The sequence below is a fragment of the Glycine max genome, chromosome 11 (assembly GCF_000004515.6).
Source record: "Glycine max cultivar Williams 82 chromosome 11, Glycine_max_v4.0, whole genome shotgun sequence".
In the NCBI taxonomy this organism is placed as follows: Eukaryota; Viridiplantae; Streptophyta; class Magnoliopsida; order Fabales; family Fabaceae; genus Glycine; species Glycine max.
In genome coordinates, this window is record NC_038247.2 from 9,734,812 (window position 1) to 9,749,088 (window position 14,277).

At 29.1% G+C, this 14,277-nt stretch overlaps 1 protein-coding gene across 1 annotated transcript; it reads right to left on the reverse strand.

Moving 5' to 3' along the window:
• Positions 1–733: 733 nt before the first annotated feature.
• LOC102659394 (uncharacterized) lies at positions 734–9,319 on the reverse strand. The gene is made up of 10 exons (XM_014764014.3): positions 9,178–9,319; positions 7,981–8,155; positions 5,929–6,569; positions 5,472–5,582; positions 4,434–4,797; positions 3,938–4,180; positions 3,171–3,240; positions 2,034–2,191; positions 1,248–1,314; positions 734–1,020 (listed from the first exon to the last, which is right to left on the reverse strand). Exons 3-10 carry the CDS (start codon positions 5,991–5,993, stop codon positions 878–880), a joined length of 1,221 nt encoding a protein of 406 aa, XP_014619500.1. The 5' UTR covers positions 5,994–6,569; positions 7,981–8,155; positions 9,178–9,319; the 3' UTR covers positions 734–877.
• Positions 9,320–14,277: the final 4,958 nt, after the last annotated feature.

Consider the following 14,277-nt stretch of genomic DNA (forward strand, 5'->3'; position numbering starts at 1 on the left):
CCATCTTCTTGGCTAGAATGACCTTTCCTGCTATGTCTCAATAATAAGGACTATTCCTTACTTGGTTTCGATTCGTAATAATAAGGACTATTGCTCCTTTTTACTCCCTAGTCTAAAGTGATATGTTTTCCTAGGATTATCTTTCTAATTGAACCCCTTAACTTGGATCACTTTTGGAAATATGATCCAGTTTAAGTTTATTTAAAAAAAAAACACTTTTTCTTAATAAAAAAGCTATTTTATGCCTTTTATGTATTTATCTAAACTGTTCTTTTTAAAAGTAATTTTCTAGCTTTTTTAGGAAACAACTCCAATCTTTCTTAAAATAATCATTTTTTAAATAAAAAATCACTCTTTAAGTTTAAAGTAAAAAAAGATCCATAGTACTAACAATCTAAAAGAAAATCAAGTCATACACAAACTAACTTAGCAATCATGGAAATAAAATTCACTTTAGTAATCTCTCCATCTGAAGGGAATCTCAAGACTTTCAACCATGTGGATACTTTGCTTCCAGAAAAAAAAATAAAAAAAAATTAGCAACCATGTCGAAAGAAAACGGTGAGGAAAAAATTGAAACACACTTGTTTGGTTATGTGTCACAAATGTGACGTCTCGATGGAAGCTGTTGCTTATAGCTTTTGTGTCATTTTAACATTTGGCACGAGTCATTTTAGCATTTGATATGATTGATTTCATGCACATCGGGTCGGGCTTGCAAACAAGACTAAACTGAGATGGAAGAAATGTCATTAATTCCGTCAATGCGTCCATAACAAAATAACCATATGAATTATTACAGTTTTCTTTATATTGTTATTATAGAGGAGAAAACCAAGAACCACAAGGGAAGCATGCCATTTCTAAGCTCCCAAGATCACTGGACTATTTTTTCCTTTAAATTAGTCAACATCAAAGCTGCAGCTGATTCTCTTGCTTCAGAAGGATTGGAACCCACGTTACCCTCAAATGAACACTGAAAGTCCACTCCTTTAACAGTTACATTGGCTTTGAATCCACCTTCAAAAGGAAACACTTGTTAGATTTGATTTGTTAGATCATGCTGCATAATGTTTCCTCAACATAGATACATGAATAACTGCTGGCCATTAATAAGGTCAACAAAAAGTGCAATGATTAAATCCTAATTATACCTAATTAAATTAAATTTAATAGTGCATAAATTGATTCATGAAGAGAATTTATGCTTCTCATGTATTTTGGCTAAATTCGATAGTCTTACTTACCATCTGCATGGGATAAATGATAAGTTGGTAGGACCCAATTGTTTTCGTGACATGTATTGTCTAGTTCCTGCAAGATTAACAAGGTTCTAAATACTTGTTTTCAATGAAGATAAAGGGGATGGTTGGATCGTTGAGCTAATTAAATCAGTCCCTAAACATATACTATTGAAAAATGTCATACAAGAGAAGAGAAAATATCACAGAACAGAGGTTGGTAAGTAATAAGTCAAACTGAGGCACTTCACAAAGATGTACACAGCACAAAATGAAAAAAGTTAACCTCATGTTGGACTAATGGAAGAATCTTTACCCATATTTGGGTATATATTTGAAGACTTGCATGGATTACTAAGCTTTTGGTGAGCAGTAAAAGTTACAATTGTAAAGATGAAGCCAAGCAGCGTATAAATGATGCTCACTGAGGGGGATTGTTCGATTCAAATCAAATCCAATTTGCATAACCCAACAGAAATACTTCTTAAATCACTTCATTCTAGTTTTAGTATGTGTCTGTCAGAAACAATGCTTCCAAGCAATTAGCAACAACCATTTCATCCTGTGTGCATACTTACTAAATAGAATAATCATCATATAAGTGGCAAAACATTTTCTCCTCTTTTACTCAAATCTCTGAAATTACTTGGTGATTATATTAATGCACCACGATTAGAAACACAAATCATAGACCTATTGAATAGGACAAATAACCCAACAAAATATATTTTTAGGTTTCATGTAGTAATAAAAAATTCAAATGTAAAAACAAGTAAATAGAATATGGCTTGCCTGGCATGGACTTTGTGTTAAAAAGACAGCCTCTGACAATTTTTTCCTCTTAAGAGGTAAGCTCTGTTGTTCACGCATCCTTTCTTGATTTCTTACCCATGTATCATTACAGCCTTCCACAATTGATTCAATCTTCAATTTGAAGTCGTCTTCCCCATCTATGTTTGTTTAAAATACACAAATAAAATCAGTGGTTACACTTCACAGTTCATCTTTAATTCTAATATATGGTTCACAGTTCAATTTAATGAACCAGATACTTAATCATACAAGGTATGAACAAGGTATCAGTGGTTGTTCACAGCATCAGCAAGGAATCTGGTACATTAAATCCAAAAGACACAAAAGGTGTCTGGTTCACAGTTCACACAAGTCAATTATTTTCTCAGGCTCTAACTAATTCTAGTATTAAAAAATCATCAGGATTGTACACTGTAGGATTTCGATTTGCAAAGATAGTATATATTAGGTACAAATTAACACAATTGTTCACATAGAAAATCTAAGATCCTCACAGCAGCTTGAGTTTGTAGAGAAATTAAGTTGGAGTGATATTCACTAGTCAGATAACCAAACATGAATAAGCTTAATGAGTTTCAAATTCAAGGATCCAGGATAAGCACTGTTTTGATTAATTAACTGCTTGTTGGACATAACATGCTTGTTGAATTCACATTATCTAGACAATATATTTCCTGAGATCTTGACACCATACAGAGGAAATTTTTTAGTTGATTAGACCTAGCACCATTCACATGCCCAGGAAATTTTTTAATGCTAGTTGAATTCATGAGATCCCAACACCGTGTAATGCCTTAGAAAAAGGGAGGAAAAAAAGAAAAATGTTGAATTTAAAGAACCTGAAACCTTGCTGATGACACTGAAATAATACAATTGGTCTTAACTAGAAGTAGAGAAAGATGCCTACAAGAATTCAACAATCACTGCCTAAACCAGCATCAGACTTGCTTGAGAGTTTGATTGATAGCAAAATAATAACAATAATAACAACAACAATAAGGAGAGGATAAACCCTGAGAAACACTATAAATGGGGGGAAGGGAGGGGGGGTGGAGTCATACTGATAGAATAGTGCACCAGCTAAGCAAAACAAACAACACTGAAAGGAAAACATACCAGTTAGCATTCTCTGAATTTTCTTATCACAAACAGCAATCTCATCCTCTATTTTGCGCTGCTGAAGGGCCTGAATGGAGAAACTAAGTCTAAGATAAATACAAATATGGAAATTCAAAACATAGTACCAAGGCAATCCTTAAAATTAGGTATGGCTATTTTTTTTTTTTTTGAAAGTCAAGTAGGTATATGAAAAAGAATACAATCGAGAAAACAAACGAATAAAATAGAAAATTTAAAAAACAAATATAATAGTAATGAAATATTTCATTAAGACTCTATTTTCTATTTAAAATGTTAGAAATTCTATTATTATTATTATGTTATAAGTTATAATTGTTATAATTATTATGTTATAAGTTATAATTGTTGGCTATGGGAGTAGTTGATGGGAGAAAGAGGCAGAATAATATTTTAACATTTCATGTACAATTGATTATAATGACAATACCAACAATTGGCACACAACACATGGGAGCATGTACATTATGGACCATGTGCATGTGCTACTCTTTTTTTTAAAGTAAAGGTTTGCAGTAGGTAAGCCAAAAATGATGGAAATAAGCAACTTATTTCCCTGATAGTGTGGATTCAGCCAAGTTACTAAAACATACACGTATATATGTCTTGAGGGAACATGTATATCAGTATATATGTTCTTCTAGGATAACGAGTGTATCTTCTCAGTGTGCTCATGCATAGCTACTGAGAATGGACATAAAGTATAATCATTCTTGTAACTAGAAGAAAGCAATGAAAAGTTTTACCAATTCATTCCTCTTTCGTATCAAAGCAGCTAGGGCAGTTTGAGATAATATCTTTTTCGAATCTGAAAGAATTTGGAGCTTCTCTAGATCTGAGTTAGAATGATTTGCAGTCGGAGTAAAGCTAACAAGTTTGCCTTTTTCAGATGAGGTATTGGGCCTATGGGCATAATTCTTGTGCAAAGAAGCAAGATTGTTGACTCCACCTTCAGCAATGAGCATCCTTGTCGAATCAACCTTTAAAGCCTGTCAAACCAATGACATTCAGCTAGATGAGAGATAATAAACAACAGAATTGAGCTGTTTTCTCATAAGCAAAAAAGTCTAGCCAATTAAAAGGTCATAATTTTAGCTGTTTTAATGCTCCCTGCCCAATCACCCCAAATAAAAAACACATCCAAACACAATTATTAGAAAAGGTAATAAAAGTAAACACATCTGAACACAATCTAAGGAAAACAGTCATCTGAACAATTAGAAAAGTAGACAGGTTTCAAACCTTAACAGCACTTGCAGAGCCATTAGAATTATACTTCAGATATGGATTGTTATTTTCTTGATCTACACCAACTTGTACAGTACTGGCAATAATATCCTGGCATTTTTCTTTATTTTGAGATTTGAAAATTGAATTTTCATTCACATCCATTTCCATGGGCTCATTGATATAATAAGATAATGCAGGTGTACAACTTCCATTGTTCTCTTTCTGCTTCTGGGAATCAATATTATCACTGTTTGGCTTACTACCAAGAGAAGTAAATGTGTCCTTATTTACATAGAAGTCTGTTGCTTCAGGGGTGTCCACCTTCACGTTTTTCTCTGTTACCCTTGAATCTTGCAAACTAATTGAGAATGCTTCTCTGCCAAGATAGAATATATTACATAAAAGGGAAGCTCATGGAGATAGTGACAAAAAAAATGGAAATGACGGATAAATGGAGGAACATTGTGTTAAGGATTTGAGACAGCCAATGCATGGATGAGCTTGGAACATATTTCTGCAAATCATCCAACCATGCAACTATGCAAGTGCTGACTCCATGAGCAACAAGGTTCATCAATATTTGGAACTCTCATACATTAACCTTACTTGATTACTTGTGGCAGATGATAATTATGAGTAAAACTGAATGTTAACACTAAAGAATCTCTTTAAATTCTATGATATCAAGGCTTGAGAATGCTAATCAAAAGGCTTTTTGAATGATTCAGGTCGATAGTAAATCCCACAATATGTATTTGATATTGTAAAAGTATCAAAACAGACTCATTCAAAAGGTGTCACTGAAATAAGTAATCATAGATGTGCTTGTAGTTTAGGCATAATCATTGTCACTGAAATAAAATTTGAAGGGAAGACATTAGTTGTACTTTTTTCTTATTCTCATTGGTTGCAAAACTTATGGCCTCAAGTCAAGCATACTTGATGGAGTCATGAAGCATAAAGTGAAATAGCATTGGTTATGGAATATGGATTCAAAATACTGCTAAGTCAATCTAAATAAAGATTTTTACAAAGGAGAACCATGCCAACCTAGAAATCCACTTTGAGATTATTTCAGAGTATGGAAGCACATGGAAGTAATCAATTACTGGAGTGGTAATCCAACTTCTAGAGCTCTTACTGACCAAAGGACCCTGCAAGCTATGCAAAAAGAAGACACAAATGTTATCCAAAAATATATTTACTGCATCCTATCTACCCAAAAACATCTATGCAAAATTACAAGTTTTTTTTAAAATATCAAAATGGAAGGTTAATATAGCATTTGATTCTCAAAGATTTATAAACTAGTTCATAACTTGATTTAGTAGTGACATTAATGTGCAGTACTGTAGTATGAGCACAAGTATATTTTACTTTGCAGCAGGTAAAAATATAGATGACTCCGCCTGATTGGCTGATAGGAAAAAGCCCCATTTCCCTGTCATCAGAACCCTCGGGACCTGAGTCATCAGAGAACTGCAAAACAATAGCAATTAAAACAAACCTTTTAATTAGATCTTGGACAGGAAGTTGAATAACTTCTTCATTGGTCGTCCGGTAGCACTGCATTATATAAAAGCGAGAAGCTGCCTTCTCTTTGCTCTCTGAATAGACAATGGCTCTCCTCTTTTTGTACCTGTATTGGTCCCTGATGTAACTTCAGAACTTTGGACTGGGGGGTGTTCAGAACTTTTTTCAACCCAGAGAACTTTGCTTGGAGGGTATTTCAGACTTTTTTTCAACCAGAGGAACTTTGACTGGGAGGTGTCCAGAACTTTTTTCAATCACAGACCATACCCCACTGGTAATGGAACTAAACAGCAAAAAGCAGTTCTCCTTCTTACTGTCAATTAAAAGGATAGAAACTTTTGTAATGGGCCATCCCTCTATATTAGGAACATCCTTTGATGCATCCAAACATTTACATACATCACATGCTTCCATTATCATTTTTTCTGTGAATGATAGCTGTTTCTCTACATCGGTAAGCTCTTCTTCCTTTAAATTTTGCATGAATTGCATATATGCTAATAAAGGTGGCCTCAAAACCACAGCCAACTTGCAAAATTCATTAAATGGCAGATATGCTAGCTCAGGATGCTGTTTCCTATGGTAGTAGTTGTACAGTAAGACAGCTGAACGCACCTGAAACCAAAAAACTCAAACAGAAAAATCAGTAAATAGAGATGATGATATCCTCCTCATGCACTCCTATAAATATATAATCACGTATTTGTGATACTAGTAGTTCGTAAATCATAATGCAATATGAACCTGTTCATTCCATTTTTAATGAGATGCATGGGGACAAACATAAATGCACCAAGAGGCTACACAGGAGCCCTCTAAGGTGAAATGAAATAGCATTACAGTTATTAAAGTGATGGTTAACATTAGGAATTGTGTTACTCGGCTACCTAACAAAAACCGATACTCCTCTTTAGTTAAGCAGGTCAAATCTCATTAGGCATAGATTGAAAGGTTTTTAAAGAGTTGAGAATGTTATGCATAACTACAGCAGCAGCAACAACAACAAAAAGCCTTATCCCACTAGGTGAGGTCGGCTACATGGACCACAAACATCATCTGACACAATTAAAAACCAAAGTTTAAGGAATACTATTTAGCCTGAGATCTCCCTTAATGATATCCTCTTACGTCCTTTTTGGTTTCTCTCTTCTCCTTTTCACAGAATTAAAAATCATCCATCTACCAATATTTTCTGTCATCTTTTCCTCCTCAATGGCTGCCACACCAATATTTTCTCGTATATAGTCATTCCATATTCTGTCCTTTCTTGTATGACCACACATCCAACTTAACATTCTCATTTTTGCTATACACCCACTTTTCTCTCATGTATGTTATGCATAACTAATTGATTTCATTTCACTAGGGGAAACTATTATCTATGCTTTCTACACTGCATGCAAGCAAAACATGGAAGTAATGTAAATAGATCTGTACAATAAGGAAACCATAAAAGTGAAAGCAATCTTGTTGTATAATTATTAAAACAAACATCTCCAATGATACTCCAAAAATGTAATAAAATAAACCATAAAGAAAAACAGCATAACCTAAAATAGTGTCCAAATAAATCACATAGGTTAACTGTCGGATTGTTGTTTTTCCTCAATAGCTGCTACACCAATATTTTCCCGTATATAGTCATTCTGTATTCTGTCCTTTCTTTTATGACCACACATTCATCTAAACATTCTCATTTCTACTACTCCCACTTTTCTCTCATGTATGTTATGCATAACTAATTGATTTCATTTCACTCGGGGAAACTATTATCTATGCTCTCTACACTCCATGCAGGCAAAACATAGAAGTAATGTAAATAGATCTGTACAATAAGGAAACCATAAAAGTGAAAACAATCTTGTTGTATAATTATTAAAACCAACATCTCCAATGATACTCCAAAAATGTAATAAAATAAACCATAAATAAAAAACAGCATAACCTAGAATAGTGTCCAAATAAATCACATAGGTTAATTGTCAGATTGTTGTACAAGCATAAAAGACACAGAAAAAGAAGACACCTGTTTTGCAACTAACTTCTGTTGAGATGGTGTCGGATTACCCTGGACAGTTGCTTTTGTTGGCAGCAACGGGTCAACCAAGTGCTCTATGAATGCCTGAACTGCATCCTCGGTTGGACAAACATCTGATGGAGCCATGTTCTATACAGTGATTTTCAAGGCCAGTCACCTTTTGCTGTTTGAAACCACAGCATAGGAGAACAAATAAAAAATACTGATTACTATTTTGACAGAACATTCTTGTTAAACAAGTGCATGAGTCCCTTTGTGTTTGCACGGAGGGAAACACAAACTACCAACATTTCTCAAAACAACAAACATTTTCCCACTAGGTAAATCAGATACAAGAAACAAATGACACCATAGCTTTTCATCATAAATCATGTCTTTTGATAAACCATTGACCTCCAAACTATGAAAATTTCTCAAAGGATTTTTTGTAAGGAAAAAGAAATGATAAACAAAAGAAAAGGAAAAAATTGTATCAGAATAAAATTTGCCTTATCAGGAAACAATTTTTTTCTGGGCAAACATTTCTTAAAAAAAAAAAAATAATTGTCGGTTCTAATGTATAAGGAACTTCTTTTTTGGGTGAAACCAATGTATAAGAAACTTGATTCCCCTTCAACAAGGTCTCCGTCTCAAGTTCGAATTTTGTGGATGAAAAAAAAACTTGAGACAGATTTTCTCCTTTTAAGTCACTCCAACAGCTCAATTCAGATTAGTCAGACCCAATGCCAATTTTTTAAATGTAAAAAAAACAACAAACAGAACAGCCTGAGCAAATGGAACAAAATCATCAAACAACAAAGAAACACTCTTTGATTGATCATGCATGATGCATGATCACCAAAACCCAAACTTTTTACCAGCAATGAATTTCAGAAACGTCAACACTCTTCACAGTAAAATTTCCTCAAAAGAGTGACGGAAAAATGAGGCTTCACCACACAATTTTCGAGTTCAAACGCTACAGTGTATTATTCTTTGATCGAAAAGGCAATGAACAACAACATATACGAAACCGAATGCATGTTATGTTCAACACTCAAATTCAAGCTTTTCAGTCACCAATATAAATCAAATAACAATAGAAAAAACGGAAATAAAACAATTTGATTGGCTTAAAAAAAACAATACAAATTCTTTTGGAGAATCGAAATGCAGAAAGAAATTGCAGAGCAAAGGAGAACTCACAAGTTGAAGAAAGAGTGAAAGTGTTTATGGTCAACACAGTGTTGGTTCATCCATAGCACACTGCGCGCAAAATTTTCATGATACCATTTTGCGTTTTGTTGGCTTTGGCAGAGTTTATATAAGAACAGCCTCCAAAGTACTAACGTGTACAAAAAGAGTCTTTTCCAAACATTGCAAAATGTGATTATTTGTTGTGGATTAAAATATAATTTTGGTATAATTAATGTTGTGTTTGATTGGGAGGAGATGAATAAATGTAAATTAAAAAAAGAATAAAAAAGATGAAAATAATAATAGAAATACTTTAAGTACAATAAGAAATAATATAAGTGAGGTCATCATTTTTAAACTTATTTTTGTTCTTTATCATTCTAGCAAACCTACAACATTCATTTCTATTATCAAGTTATTTCCATGGGTGAAAACAAACAGTTGAAGCGATCCTTTCTAATTTCCCAGTTGTTGTAATATTAAATTGTTAGTTAAATTATATAATTTTGATACTTATATTTAAGTTTAAGTTTAACTTTTATGTTTAAAAAGTCTTACTTTGTTTTCTTAAAGTTTTTTCATTGCACTAAATTGCTCTTTTCAGTTAGCTTTATTTTAGCTAATTTGGTGACACATGATGGAAGTTAAAATTGATATTGACGGTATTAAAAATTGTCAAATAAATATATTATGAGAGGTTAAAGTGAAAAAATTTAAACTTAAAATATCAAACTAAAACCTAAAATATAAATAATTATTTTTAAACTCTTTTAATTTTAATCCAAACATGTATTAAATCAAATTAGACAAAATGATTCATGTACATTCATTAGGATTTGAGAATTTTTTCTAGATTTGTGTTTTTTCTTTTATTTTTTAATTAGTATTTCAAATATATATTATATGTTTTTAAATAGTTTTTATTTAATTTTAATTATGTACATGAATAGTTCTATAGGTATTTAATTTTGTATTTAAGAGTTTCTCTTTTTTTGACTAAGTATTTAATAGTTTCTATTTAATAATATATTTTAATATATACAACGAATAAGCATTTAATAGTTTTTATTTAATTTTAATTATATACATGCATACTTCTATCGGTATTTAATTTTTTATTTAATGATTTCTGTTTAATATTATATTTTAATATATACAATACATATGCATTTAATAGTTTTTATTTAATTTTAATTATATACATGTATACTTTCTATGGGTATTTAATTCTGTATTTAATAGTTTCTATTTAATAATACATTTTAATATATACAATACATATGCATTTAATAGTTTTTATTTGATTTTAATTATATACATGTATACTTCTGTATGTATTTAATTTTGTATTTAATATTTTATATTAAATAATATATACAATGCATATGTATTTAATAGTTTTATTTAATTTTAATTATATAAAGGTATACTTCTATAGGTATTTTAAGGAAATGTATTTGATTAGGATTTTAAAAGAGTATTTTAACATAAAAATTATAAATTTTAAAGATTATCTAAAAATATTATGACTTATTAGATTTTTTATAAGATTTTTATGTCAGTTTAGATTTTAATAGATTTATATTATAAGAATTTAAAGATTTAAAAAAATATAGATTTATAAGTTTTGAAAATATTATGTGAATTTTTAAAAACACATTTAAAATTACAAAATTTAGTAGAAAAAATAATAAAAATGATTATGTTTGAGTAAAAAAAGTAAAATCAATATAATTTTTTAATATTTTAATAGATATATTGATTTTAGTTTTATGTCTTTTTATACTAATTTTTCTTACAATAACATCTTCTCATTATCACTTTTGAATTTAAACAATAGATTTAAAAATATATTTTTGCTTTCTGATTTTTTTTAATTGCTATAATTATTTCATGATAAATTTAATGACACGTTTAAATGTGGTGTAATAATAAATATACACTAGAACAAAGTGTGAGGGTGAAAAATGGGTAGGAAACTTGAATGACGAAATTAAAGATGACAGTCACAAAAATATTGTCGTGTCAGAAAAATATGATTAGTTTTAACACATAAAATAAATATTAATTTATTTTAGAAGAAAAAAAAAGAAAAAGGTGCATAGAAAATGAATATATTTGACATTTTTTATTCTAAAAGAATAAGAAAAATATAAATGACACATGCATCTTGAAAATATTAAAGAGAGAAAATGGTACGCGTGATGAAAATAAATAAATTATGATACCCAATAGGAAAAGAAAGAAAACAATATAACAAAATCTTAAAGATTTAGATGAAATTATTTAATAGATGTTGTATATTAAAATGTATGATAGAATCCATCGAAATTTGTATATTTTTTAATATTAAAAGACTTTAATAAGTTATAGAAAATTCTAATTAAATACTATCATATTATTGTATTTCTTAAAAAATCTTGATTAAATACCACAATATTTATTTATACTATTTAAGAATCTTTGAATTCTACATTACTTTTTATATAAAAAAAAGTCTTTTAATCCTTTCAAATCCTAATTCAATACACCTCCATGATTTTTGTATTGAATAATTTTTATTTAATAATATATTTTAACATATACAGTTTGGTATAATATAAGTTACCGGTTTAATTACCCAAATTAAATTATTTTTTACTGTTAAAAAGAAACCAAAGTCAAAACAAATCAATTTAATTAATGTGAACATGCATTAAATATGATTGGCATGAGTAGGGTGATAGTGGTAAACATGAAAAAATCATTCTTATTTTTTTTCTTAAATATATTTTCAATATTTGTAAAATCATCTTTTTTCAAATTCCTACTTAAGGGAGAGTTTGTTTCATGAACTATTTTATTATTCTTGAGAATAAATGATCAGAAAAAATTGTCTCACAATTATTATGAGGTGATAAAAAAAATTAATCATGATATATTTTATTCCTAAAAAATACATAATTTCACATTTTGCCCTTTATTAGTCCTTACCCCACTACTTTCTCATTGTTCCCTTTATGATATATGCTTATTTTTTTGAAATCCTACAAATTGTTCATGCACAATGTTCTTACAAGTTGATTTATTGTTAATTTCATTCTTACATTTTACGATAATTTTTCTTTTCCTTCTAATATTTTCTTTTAATAGGAAATTATTATTTCTCTTTCAATTTAATTGTCAAACATGTGAGGAAACAATAGGTATAATGAGAGTTTTTGTAATAAAATTATTTTAGTAATTATAATATATATTCTTAGAAAAAAATAACTTAACCAAACACAAGTTTTAATTATTCTTGTGAATACAAAAAATAATTTCAACAAATTTTAATAGTTAATCAAACACAATTTTTAATAATACCCAAGAATAATATTCTATGTTATATTCCCAGGAAAAAATATTTCTGAGATTAAAAAAATCATTTGTGAAACAAATGTTCCTTAAATTAGTTTTCTTTTAATTCTTGACATATTTTTTTATATTTGATTTTCATATTTTTTTTTAAATATCGATCACATTACAAATAAAATATCACATTTTCACTATGCACATCTTTGTCATGTCATATATATATATATATAATGCGTTTTCCACATCCACATTATTAATCATTACAGGAAAATACGATTGTAGCCGACTCTATAAAAAATGTTTAATTTTTTTCTATATAACAGAAGTCATGAAAAAAAGAAGGTAAAAGCAATACAATTTGTTGAATACTATTTTTTAAAAGCTAATTCTAGTTTTCTTTTTCATTATCCTTTGCTTTGTGGGTTGCTTGGCAGTATCACGAAGCATAGTATGGAAGGTGCGGACCAGTTTTGTACATATGTTTTTATGGAATGCAAATGTGAAATATGCTGTGCGTATGGAATGGTGAGATGGTTGGGGAGGTTCACCTTTGGTTGGTGAGGACTGGTATAAATATTAGTAGTGGCAGATATATATATATCATGATATAGAAAGAAAAAACTATAAGATTGATTTAGTGATTAAAAAAAAGATATTATAATAAAAAAATATCATGAGTTTGATTAAAATAATAATAATAACAACATAAATATGGAAAATTTATTAATCATAAGTGAGTTTTACATATGATTTTTGCATGGATTTACAATCCCTCTTTTTGTATTGATTTGTCAGAGTTGATCATATTTCAGTGTTTTAATTATGTTTGATAAAATATTTAATTAATTTTTAATTTTTTTTCCTGCCTTAAAAGTTTATTTGAACGTTAGATAAGAAATTTTTTAAAATAATTTTTCAGTGATTTTTAATATTTTTTAAAATATTACTTAAATTAATACTTTTTAATTTAACATTTAGTTTTACCAAATACTTATAAGTATTATTCTAATATACAAACTACCCTCAACAAAAAAAAAAATTAATGAATTATGTGTGATGGGAGGAAGAAATGTTTAAGGAAAAATTTAAGAATTTTTGGTGAAATTGTTAGATGAGTGTAACACACAAAAAAGTCACACAAGATCTATCATATAAAATAATTCACAAATATTTATATATTTTTTTTAACACAGTTAATCATTAAAAGTCTCAATGGCAAAGTATGAGATTTTATCATTCTCAATGATAGTTTTAATTTAATGTCACAAAATCTTTTATCATAATTTCTTAAAAATCTGAATTCAATACATTTGTTAGTACATCTAAGTGTTATATATTCTTAATTTGATTGTTACACATATTTTTCTTATCGGTTGGTTACACATAAAATAAAACTTATTAAATAGGTTTTTTTTAATATAAATATCAATTGGTCCTTATCGATGTCTTTCTTAAACATTTTTAATTTTTGTTTTGTAGTGTGTAGTTGATTCTTAATTTAAGGACAAAATTAAGAATATATTACATTTTCTTCTAATCTCGAATATAAACAATATTTTTTTTTATCTATTGCCATTAAGTAAATTTTAACTAATAATAAAATTATTTTAACACACCATCATTTGAAATTTTATTTTTAATTATTTTTTAACAATTGATATCAAGTTATATGATAATCTGATAAATAAATTTATTTTTTAAATGAAATTAATGCAGTTAAATAATGTGAATAGTCTTTTGAATTATTGTAAAGTTTTTTTTTATGAATTTAAT